This window comes from Ailuropoda melanoleuca, chromosome 3 (genome assembly GCF_002007445.2).
Source record: "Ailuropoda melanoleuca isolate Jingjing chromosome 3, ASM200744v2, whole genome shotgun sequence".
NCBI lineage: Eukaryota > Metazoa > Chordata > Mammalia > Carnivora > Ursidae > Ailuropoda > Ailuropoda melanoleuca.
The window spans coordinates 77,985,182-77,997,227 of record NC_048220.1 but is presented as its reverse complement, the minus strand read 5'-3'; the positions used below and the strand labels follow the sequence as shown (position 1 = coordinate 77,997,227).

General features: G+C 39.5%; 1 protein-coding gene across 2 annotated transcripts in view; it reads left to right on the top strand.

Annotated features, from left to right (window-relative positions):
• The first annotated feature begins 37 nt into the window (after window positions 1-37).
• Window positions 38-12,046, top strand: part of EFNA5 (ephrin A5) — a 271,701-nt gene continuing 259,692 nt past the window's right edge. For both annotated transcript variants that reach the window (XM_011223163.3, XM_002917813.4), the window contains exon 1: window positions 38-641. In XM_011223163.3, coding sequence (XP_011221465.1) covers window positions 517-641 — 125 coding nt within the window. In that variant the 5' untranslated portion in view covers window positions 38-516. The remainder of the gene's footprint in view (window positions 642-12,046) is intronic.

Genomic DNA, 12,046 nt, shown 5'->3' with positions numbered 1-12,046 from the left:
GCGCCGACGCTGAGCCGGGCCCGGCGGGCCAGTGTATGTCTCCCCGCGGCCGCGGCGCGCAACTCCCGGTGACTGTGCAGCGTGCGCCGCCGCCTGCCCCAACCCGCGGTGCCGCCGCCCGGCCCGGTGCGCACCTCCTTCTCCCGGGGTGACCGGCCTGCCGCTGCCGCCCAAGACACAGCTTGGCACCCCTTCCCCCGCCCTCGCCGCCGCCACCACACACACGCATGCTTCTCTCCATCTTGTGATTCCTTTTTTCCTCCTGAACCCTCCAGTGGGGGTGCGAGTTTGTCTTTGCCCCCTCCCCACCCCTCCTCCACCGTCTCCTCTTCTCGTTCTCCTTCCCCTCCCCAGCTTGGTGTGCGCCTCTTTCTTTTCTCGCCACTCTTCATTCTTATTTATTCATATTTATTTGGCTCCAGCTCTTTCTCCCCTTCCTTCCCTCCCTCCCTCCCTCCGGATCCCTGCTCTTTCCCCGGAGTGGCTTGTCGGGGGCTCCGCCGCTGGCCAGGCGTGATGTTGCACGTGGAGATGTTGACGCTGGTGTTTCTGGTGCTCTGGATGTGTGTGTTCAGCCAGGACCCAGGCTCCAAGGCCGTCGCCGACCGCTACGCCGTCTACTGGAACAGCAGCAACCCCAGGTAAGGCAATGGGAGCGGAGAGTGGGGGATATCGGGCCTCGGCGCCCTGCTGAAGGAGCGGTGGTGGCGGCGGGGACCAGCGCGCACCAGCCACCGGCGGCGCGCACCCTCGGAGCCTGCGTCGCCAAGGCGCTGATGGCTTTCGAGGCGCCCACGGGAAGCGCTCCCGTCGCGCCTCTCTTTGTTAAGCTGCCTCACAGAGGCCGGGAATCCCTGGGAGTCCCCGGGGCAGCCCAAACCGGCTGCCTCCGCGGAGCGCGGGGAGACTCGTAAAAGGCGGGAGCTGGGGAGTCGAGACCTCTCTGCTTCCTCACCCGGGCAAGCGGGCCCGCATCTCGATCCGGGCGTAGCGCTTGGGTACCGAGGGCCCCGGGTGCGCGCCGCCAAGAGTTCCCGCCTGGAGCGTGGGTGCTCAGGGACTGCCGGGAGAACCCGCCAAACATCCCCAAAGTTGGTGGGTTGTTTTTTTGTTTTTTTATTTTTCTTCCCTTTTCTCGGTGCGTTCAGAGAGCGCACAGGGTAGAGGAAGCGAGGGGGGCTGGGAAGCGGAAGCTTTAGGCTTTTATTTTTCTCTTAACTGCGAGGCAATCATCCGGCCCCTGGCCCAGTCTCGGCCCGGCGCGCCTGGCAGTGGAGCGGATTCTCCCACCTCCTTGCCCCCCGTAGGCTCAAGGTGCCAGAAAGTTTGATCTAATGCCGGGTTACGTCATATGTGCGGAGCGAACTGCTGGAGTTGGCCGAGCCGGGAGGTGGGAGCCCTTAGTCCACGGCCTGGCGGTGTGAAGCCGAGGAACACGCGCAATTACCTGGAACCGTTTTGTGGGCGTCCCCGAAGCCCGCCGGGTACGCGGAAGACTAGAGATGGGCGCCCGGGGCCGCCTTAGCGCGCCCGCAGGACTCTGGCCACCCGCAGACGTCCCTTGATCAGGGATTCTGCAAGTGGGGAGGAGTGAGGGTTGTCCAGCGTGCTGGGCGAACCCCTCCGGATCCAGAGCAGCTCCGAGCCCGACTTTCTCCTGGCCTGGGGTAGCAGTCGGCCCCTCTGGGCCCATAATGCTCTACCTCTCTGGGACCGAGGCCAGCTTCCAGGTGCGGGCTGGTTTCGGTGCCTGCCTAAGAGGGAAATAGCATCGATTATACCTAAAATTCCAGGTTTTTCTCTGGGCTCGAGTGGAAGTTGGGAGGGGAGAGGCGGGAGGCCGAGAGGATAGTTTGTGGTGCCTGCGCGCCCAGCGTGTATGGGAGAGAGGGGGCTGGCGGGCGCCGCCAGTTCTTCCTACCTCGGAGTGGCCGTGTCTACCGGCCTCCCTCCTTCCCCCTTAATTCAGGCTTGGGAGGGATTCCCCGCTTGAAGTAATGTCAGCTCAGAAGAAGATGGGCAGATTTCCCCCACAAGCGGTCGACCGGTTGCCTAAAGGAGAGTCCCCCGAACCCCCACCCCCCACCCCGTCCTGCTACTCCAGGAGAGAGAGTCACACCCAGGTAGCCCAAATCCTAAATTGCACCGCCTGGCAGAAGTGGAGACATCCCTGAAAGTTTGGTTAAAAAAATGTCTTCTGGATGTGGGTGGTGGGATGGGAAGCTATTTCTTCTTTGACATGCCACTTACCACTATTAGGAAAAGAAAGAAAAGCCATCCTGCCAGAGGAGATGGCTTTTATTAAAGCTGACAAGACAAATAGAGCAAGCTTTCCAGTTGTGATGGCGTTAAAAGCAAGTCTCATGATGTTGGTTGGTTTTATTCCCCCCTGGGCTTTATTAAACAGCATATACGAAATAGAGGAATTTATATTTCTAAACTTTAGCGCCCTATTAAATAAGACAACAGTGAAACTGGTTAGTTGAATGTGGGACATTCCGTGCTTAGTTGTCTTTTCCTTCCCACTCCAGACTTCACAATGTGATCTTTGGCTCATAGTTTTCGTTCATTTGGATACTTGGGTGTTCCAGTCATCCTAGGTTAAAACAGAAAGAATCAACAACACCCCCACTCACCCCTCCTTCTTAACCTGTCAAGCTAGTCTGAGTTAGTTTGAGGACATTTTATCTTAGGTTATCTCTGTTTTATGCTTTTGATACTGTTGTTTGGTTTGAGATTAGCACATTGATTTTTGTCACAGGTCATGTTTTTTAATAGATTTGCCCTGCCTGTAGAAAATTCTGCTCAGGATGCCATGGCGGCTTTGAACCTGCCCAGACAAAGTTGATCTGTAGAATTTTAAAATAGCAAGGGTATTCTCAAGTCCGTATTCTAATTCAAGGCTTGTGGAAGTAACTTTTTATTTGATCATTATCATTTTGATGATGTTCAAAAGAAAGGATAATGTACCCCTCTCCAAAAGATTCAGCTCTAACTTTAGTATTCTTAGGGGTTTGTGGGTGCATTTATCTTCATATGTTGTCACAGTAAAACTTACTTTAAAAAATAACACAACTGTTAAAGTAGGGACAGGTTGGCAGATTTATCTCTGAAATGTTGAATACGATGGTTTTTTTGATGTATTAAGAAAATTCAGCTTGGATGTAGTTTAAAAACAGCCAATGCAAAATAACTAGTTTAGAAATAAACACAAACAGTTTATCTCAAAAGATACTGAAGAAACATTTTAGAGACTTTTCAAGGGTTTACTAAATTTTATAAATTCAATGTTTTACATTGTATTTTCAACAATATGTTATCATTTTGTAAAGTAAGCTAACCATGCCTTCTGATTTTATATAAATCCTATTTTTTTTAGGACTTGCTGAATTAATAAGATCAGAAGACTTAATCTTTTGGAAAAAAGTTGAAAACTTTCATTGCAACTTAAACAGACTAAAACTTTTTTTTCTTAGATAAGAAGACTTCAGTAGATACTTAAATTCCTAATAAGGGATTCTGTGGCAAAATGAAGTAAATATATTGTAGCTGATACTAATGGGGTTGAATTTGAAATTATGTTTAAATACAATTAGAATTATTACATCTTGATCACAGGGTTTAAATATCTTATATTGTAACTTGGTAGTCCTAGGAGTTTACTGTTTTCATTACTGACTCTATTATACCATTAGCATCCATAGATCTATTAACAGAGGAAAAAATATTAAACTTATTTGCTATCAGATAGAATCTATCGTCCTAGGTATTCACTTCTGGAAAGTGGATTTTCAGTTTTCAAATGCTGATAACTTTTTAGTTGCTAGTATTTACTGGGTGGCGGGCCAAAAAGCAATTTTATGTTTTGAATTGGCACAAATCTCTGAAATAGCAACTGAGAACTATCAATCTGAATAGAAGTATATGATAACATTTTCTAAATGCATCTTCTATATTTTAAAAATTTGGAAAGTTGTCTGGATTTCACCTAAATATAGTAATAGAGTGATTCTTTTAATGTTAGGCTGAATTTTGAACCAGCATATTAGGAAGTAACTTTGAGTAATGAATATCTAAATCAAGGAGAATATAGCTATTTGTCTTTAATTTCTTTAAGAATGGAAAAAGCTTTTAAGTAACTTTTAAAGAGACTTTCAGTAATAAAACTTTATTTACATTCTCCCATAGCAGCTACCCTTATAAAGATAGAGGTGACTCAATTTAAGAACATGTCTCTCAATCTGAAGTGTGCTATGAACAGTTTGGTGCTTCCAATGAGAATATTCTTTTAAATATTGTGTATACTGAAAAGTTCTTGGTTTCTTTTGACCAGTTGCCAAAATGATGATAGGATAATTAAACATGTATCTTACTAGTTGGCTTTAACGAATGGAATAGTAAAATAATACAGTGGCAAATACTACCAGCATACTTTAAGAATACTGATTCTCCTCACTTAATGCTTTGCTTCTGTTAGGTTCTGAGTATCACCAATTTAAAGTGTTATGCTCTGATGGGAAAAAAATATCTCTATAATTCACCCGAAGTATATTAAATTTTAACCTAATCATATGTTTTCTTTGTACTTTTAAAATTCTTGTAGGCACTTGTAAATTAAACATTTCATGTTAGAGTCGCAGGTAATTGACACCATTTAGTTGTGCTAACATGTAATCTTGGAGTTGTGAAAGTGATATGAATTCTAGGTCAGTACTGGTAAACCTTTCTGGCTTACAGATCATATGTATGTGGCTAAGTAGAGAGAGGTAATAACTTTTTTTTTTTTCCTGATCATAATCCCTTGGGTATTTTTTTCCTTTCGAAATAAACTTGTTCTATTTTTTTAAATCAGAGTCATCAATGTTTTATTATGTGTATACTAGTATTCTAGCACTGTGCCTTTTCCACTGACAAAGGAAATCAATTCGATTTAAATCTAAGAATTTGTTTTAGGAAAGGTGGAAAGTTGATCCTGGTTTTGAATGAATTTTATCACCAAACTTGTACAGGATTCACTTTATTTTTGAAACTTTAAAGGTTTTAAATAATACGTGTTAGAAACTTAAAAGTTCTTCAAGTAAAAAACATTGTTTAGAATTTATAACTTTATTAACTCTGAGCCTCAATGTAATGTATTAGATGTAATTGAGTAATTTTATTATTTTGATCTTTATATCAGAATTTATATAGACATCCGGATAAAAATAAAGCAGTATGACAGAGATGTGTATTTCCCGTTTTTACCCTGATCCGTTTGTTTGTAGGAGACCTGAAGTGAATCCCCCTCCCTTCTTTTTTTTTTTTTTTCTTTTACTTTACTTTACTTTTAATTTGTATAAGGGAAATATGCTTCTTGTTTTTGGCCACTTTTCCATAAAAGTTTGAAAAGAAAAATTAGCTACTGAGATGTTTGTTCCATCCATTTTATGCGTTATATATTCATAATAAGCTCTCAGAAATAGTCAACTTTTTTTTTTAAGGTGACTGGAACATCAGTGCTATTCGAGGCACTTGGCTGTACAGTCTAATTTGGCATTTCCAGCATGAGACCAAGGTCAATAAACTCCCTGTGATTAAAAGAATCAGAGAGAGCCTTCAGTTGTTCATTACTCCCTGTTAGTTGATTGTAGTGGTATTAACTAAACCATTGGCTCACTGAAGGAATATCTTGTTGCCATGTGTATTCTGGGCGATAATCAATAGCTGTAGAGGCTTCCACCTTTGAAGGCTGAGGATCAGGTTTGGAAGGAGCACTTAGTTATTTGGGGGCAAATTAACCTTGTGAATTTCTTGCCATTTAATCTTGCAAGATGCCTTCTGAACAGGCATTACATTGCATTCTGTCCACTGGCCTGATTTCCTGTTGGATAGGGACAGATAAAGATGAGCGCCTTCTCTTCTCCCCTGTTGCTATGAACCAAGCAAGCTACCAGCTTCATGCTGGGCCAAGAAAATGAATGAATACAATTAGTCCTTCAGGAGTCCTGGCCTTCGCAAGCTAGGGAGAAGAATATGCTAAAAGAATGTACCTTTGAGGAAGAGAATACATTAAAATAGAATGTGGAACACAACTAAGAAAATGTTAAGAACAGAATTTTACATGTGGGTAGTATTTATCTATTGTTTAGTGGGTTTTTCCCCCAGTGTAAATCATTTGCTTTAATAGTTTTTTAAAAAGATGCCACTCAACCCTTTTCATTTTTGTATTTGTTTTGAATAACTTCCAGTAGCAATTAGGATTTTAAAAGTTACATTTTATTTTTAGTAAGGAACCAGTCTATGTCTACTGATTATATATTACCAGTTGTCTTTTCAGAAACAGTATACAAACTGTTAAAATAACAGCTCTGATTAGAATGTTCATGTTGGAAAGGAAGCCTGTGTGTTCCTAAGTACTGAGGAAGGCCCTGGCCGCTTACCCAGGATAGTCAGACAATGAGTCCTCCGAACTGAGAAAAAATTGCCTTTTGATCATTTGTGACGGATAACACCTTCATATTCAGGTATAAAAACCTCAAAGAGGAGTAGAAGAAATGAGGTATTAATATTCACTTTTAGTAATTTGTCTTATGACGGTGGTCTTAGACAGCTAAACATCAATAAATTACTGTCTCTTTTAAGGGCCTGATTTATATTATTAGATTTATATTTTCATTTGCTTCTGAGCCTATATCCTGACCTGTTTTGTAGAAAAGTTTCTTGTGATTAATTTGAATTTCCAGTGTTTCTGAATGGGATATTACAACCAGGAGGTCTATTTCCTCCTAAATTTGTCTGCACTCAGGTCTTTAAACTTAAGTCAGTTGTAAACAAGGGGGCACAAAGACATTGGAACCACGTAGTTTAAAATTAAAAAGTAAATAAGGTGGTTTTTTTGTACTATAACTATTATACATAGTTTGCTTATAAATGAAAAGAGGTCCCTATATCTTGGTATTCTTGATAATGTATACTCCTTGTTGCACTTTGAAGGATTTATTGTAAACTACTGAACTCGGTGCACTATTTTGTAATGTGAAATACGTGTGGATATCAACTCTTGGTTTTGAGGCTTTTGAGTATAGTTTTCAAACAGCCATAGGTTTCAATAAAAACATTATTTTAAAATAGTGAAAACTCCTACTTAAGTTAGGTAGCTGCTGAGAGACAGTAGTGTACCACAGTCATGGTTACCCGAGCTTTCATTCAGGTAGAATTCTATCATTTTCAATGAGGGAAAATAAACCTTTGTCATCTTTAGAAACATCCTTCATACCATTGACAGTTGACAGGTTGAAGAAAATGTTACTGTCAGGTCTTATTTTCCAGTCAAGTGAGAAATAAAAATAGTTTTGAGTGATTTTTAAGAAAACCTATTTAAAAATTATTTCAAAATGTAGGGGAATGCTTTTAATATTTATTATGTATGTCATAGAATTAATCTGCCATTTGCTTCAGGGAAGGTCAGCAAAGTGCAATTCAAGGAGAGACTCTGACAGTTAAGTTCCTAGGCTGTTTACTTTAAAAAGTCCAATACAGTTGTTGTGTTTGTAATAGGATATCACTGGATATTTTATGATGGCATTCTTTAAGAGATATAAAGTACATCAGTATTATTCCTTTTATTACTTATCGAGTGACCCGTTTTCCTTGACTGGCGATCATGACTCTGCTATGACGTGGGAATTTTGGTCATGTGATATCTGTATGTTTATGCATTGGACAATTATGTTATTGGCACACAAAGACTAGACCTTTTAAAAAAATTGTGATTAATAATTTTAAATAACTGCACAGTGTAATGTAGAGGTTTTCATGTGGAAATGTGTGAATACGTGCTTGGAGATTAGGGGGAAAATGACTTAAGTTTTTGCTCCCCAATTTAGAAAAGCTAGGTTTTTGGCTTTCTGCTAAATCAGCGGGTTGTTGTTTTTTTTTTTTAGAAGCAGCCATCTTGTTTTAAGACCGATTTTACTTCTTTCATGAAAATGGTCCGGAAATGAATATGGACAATAGAAAAGGGCTAAACCACTTTATAATAATTTTGGCAGAGCTCTACATTTAAAGCTCTCTCAGATTATTTGTGAGCTCATTAAAATGCTGTCTTCTTGTATTTAGTTGGGAAAAAAAGGATGTTTTAATTTAGTAATAGTATATTTTAAACCTAGGCTTATTTTAATGTTAAGTGTTGGGCCGTACCATGTTTGCATATGTATTTTTCTTTTATAGCTTATAATTTGTTGTTAATTTCAAAGTAATATATTAATAGCTCTTATGGTCACCGCCCCCAAATACTGATTTCCTTTTTCTGATTGTTCTAAGTAGTCCTTTTTATGTCAACCAACATTTTTTTCCCCCAAATTGCTCAGTGGTACCAAGAATCTTTCTCTAGTAAGAAGTGCTGATAAAAGTATAGGTATCTTTAAAAATATAACATTTGGGGTGCTTTCCAAAGCATCATATGAATTCAGATCCTTTTTGTCCCTGAAATACAGGCTTTCATTCTCTCATTACTAAACCTTCCTTACGTGTTCTTAAAGAAAATTATATTGGAAGTAAATTCATATTTGTTATTAAAAATTATGAGAATATATCAACAGAGTCTGCTATATTTTCCACCACATTTTGTATTTTTGGATACGTTTGGAAGAACATGTGACCTAATAAAGTTTACCAAAAATTTACATTAAACTTCTTGCTACCACATCTGTTTGATGATGTCTGGGAACATTATTCCCATGAACTGCAGTAAAAACAGAACTTCCTTAAGATTAATTTCAAAGTAACCTGACTCAGTCCGTCTGATTAAACTGGGCACAGATTGAAAACTACTTATGTCACAGATTGCTTAGTTCATTAGAAGTAGGATTTTTGGTGATTGCAGATGCAATATAAAGGTGATAAATAAAATGCATGTTTTAAGAAACAGTATACATCTAGACTCCTTATTGAGGTCCAGGTATGAGTTGACAGTGTTTATACTGCAAAGCTTTCCTCTGATATCCATCAACCAACCATTTTTTTGTTTTTTGGCTGATGGAGAAGACTAGAATAACTGAGTGTCCAAAGTAATCTTCTTGTTTTCAACAGAACTAACAAATACTTTTGTTTTTTCTTGTTGTTTCTGAGCTGTCAGAGTGTCCATTCTAAGTCTTATTAGTGACTTATTTATGTATGTAGGAACTGTAGTTAACAACTAGCTCTTGCTTCGTGTTGTGAAAATACGTATTAGGAAAGTATTTTGGCATATTAAAATGCAGTTTTATGGTTTGAATAAAATCAGGGCATGGCTTATTTTGGTTGGATAATTATAGTGCAAATTGTGATCTGGATTTTGATGGTGGTAGACATGATCCTTGATGTTTCATGTTCCATAGACACCCGTGGGACCTACGACTTTGTCACATTTACCGAACTTTAATAATGTAGAGAGGGGGCTTAACCTCTTGGTTAGGTTTTTTATAGTACTTAATTTTATGGAAACAAATGGGAATGGAAAGAAAAGGAAGATGAATTCTAAATATGGGGAAGTGATCCTTTGTGTTTAACAATTAGGTTAAACAAAGTGGGAGCAAATGAGCCTCATTCCCCTTCTATTGTTTCAGGGCAAGAAAATACAGACAGATGTCGGAATGTGGAAGCTGTGACCTCTGACCCACACAGCATGGCCGCTGCCATGGCACACAAGTGTCCTGAGCCACCATAGTGGCAGGATGCTTTTTTGAAGTGACTGACACTTTGAGATGGAGAACCTGAAACTGATTCCGTAGCTATTTGCAGGTCTCTGAAGTATCAGTCTTTTTAGCTCCACTTTTAAGTTCCTCACCTTACCTTTTATGAAAAATGTTTCTTTGTTTGGCTCAGACGGAGCTTTTGTGACTTCGGGATGGGCTCTGTGTTCCTGTAGCCACTATCAATCTTGGCCTCCCGATAAATTCATTCATCGGGTTGGGATAATGGAGGAGGCTCAGATGTATGGCTGTGTTGCACCAAACCGTTTGTCTGCTTTATTTAACTAATATATATATTTTAAAGACAGATGAAAGCGGTGGTTTTATTAAAGGCCTTTTCTTTTCATTTCTGTCCTGCAATCTTGCCAATAACCCTTGGGTTCAGACAGACCATTAATGTTTTAGATACTGTATGGCATTCAGTGTTTTCTTCATCTATTTGTTTACTGTTATTGCTTCAATAAACTTTTATGCCTATTTCAGTAGTTTTCTGGCGGGGGCTCCATTTATTAAAATTTAGTGACCCAGCACTAAGAGGGATACAGTTCAAATCATGGTGCTTCTGACAGGGTTTTGTGTCAAACTAGAGAAAATAATAGGGAAATGAAAGCTGCCAAAATGTGTCTCCCAATTACTAATTAATCAGGCAAGAAAGGACCTCAGTGACAGATCTGGTGTCCGCCATGACAGCAACTCGGGGGTATGCTTTATTTTAAATACTGTATAAAACAAATTAAAGTAAGCCTCAGGGAATGGAGCACCCAGATATTTGATTTCACAAGTGCTAATTTAATTCCATGAAAAGCAAAGCAAAAAGCAAAATTTGAAACTGAATCTTTGTACTCTTCACTGGGAGTATCAAACAAAGCTATTCTAAAGAGTATTTCCCTTATTAATAAACAATGCCTTTATTCTTATTAATATTTTAGCACAGATACAGTAGTATTCTTGGTTTTAGGAATGATAGAGCATTTTATACCTACTTTATTGTCAATAGAGACTCAGGGAAAAATTCAGAGTTTTCCCATCAAATGCCTGTCATCCATATTTTGAGAATTACTGTAACTGAAGAACAAACCTTTTTTCCTCCCCTGCAAATATATGTTTTTGCTGTCCCAGAGGTTCCCTTCTCTTCTGGCAATGTTCCCACTATGGTTGCTGGACCCATAATTAAATGCCTGTTATTAGTGTATTTTTTCCATAGCATTTACAACATAAAAAGAAAAGGGTCTTGTATGGAACTATAGCTGTCAGGGGAACAATGAAAACTAATTACACACTCAGCTATCACCATTGTCAACTATGCTCTTGGGAAAACAAAAAAATGACAAAGTGTGTGTGTTGGGAGGGGTGTGTATACTATATATAGGATATTCCATATGAATATATATGTATGGGGTCAGACATATTGAATGACTTAACTTGAAACTCCGGGCTCCTGGAAACAAAACAAAAAAGCGTAAAAGACAGTCTGATTCAGTTAATTAAAAAGAAACAAGCAGTTCTTTATTGAGAGGGAGTCCTTACTTTTTAGTATCCCTCCCTTATTGTATGGACTGAGAGAACCAGCAGTAATTTTGACTCTGAATATCTCATTATTTTGAGTTTTACTGGTCTTGTTATCGATACATCTATAGATGCTATTAACGTATCTGATTATTTCTTACAATTACCACTTTTACAAATTGTTACTTCCTAGCTCTAGATCTTTGTGTTGATATCTGGTTATTTGAGAACTAATTACCTCGTTTGTTTATTATACAGATCTCTCTATCACAGTCTTTCACTTTTGATGGCTCTGGCCATTTCACTGTTTCTGGGCCTGTGCGATTGGTAGGTGGATTTGAGAAAAAAATAAAACTAAAAAATGACATTTCTGAAACTTACAGCAGCTTTGGTGTGAGATTTGGTAAGAAAAGACTTTGAGGCTATTGAATGACATGAGGTTTTGGAGTCAATTTTGAATTTCAATCATCCGTGCCATCCCTGTTCTCTGGTACTACATGGAATTAAGACTTGGCCCTATATAGTGTTTTCCATTACTATCTTGATTCCTTGGGTGAATTCTCTGTAGTGTACTTAAAATCAAAGCGAAACGGGTGAATTTAGGAATTATATATTGATTTTAACTTATTTTTCCAAAGTCTTCACATTAAAGCAATATTACAGCTAATATCTAAGTGTAATAATATATTCCTGCATGGAATATCTAAAAGTTACAATTGATAAAATATCTGTTGAGTGATGCGTACAAGCACTGGGAAGGCACACAGCAGCTCCCGAGATGGAGACAGCGTCTGCACCCTGAGGGAACTTGCAGTTTTGTGCAGTCACGA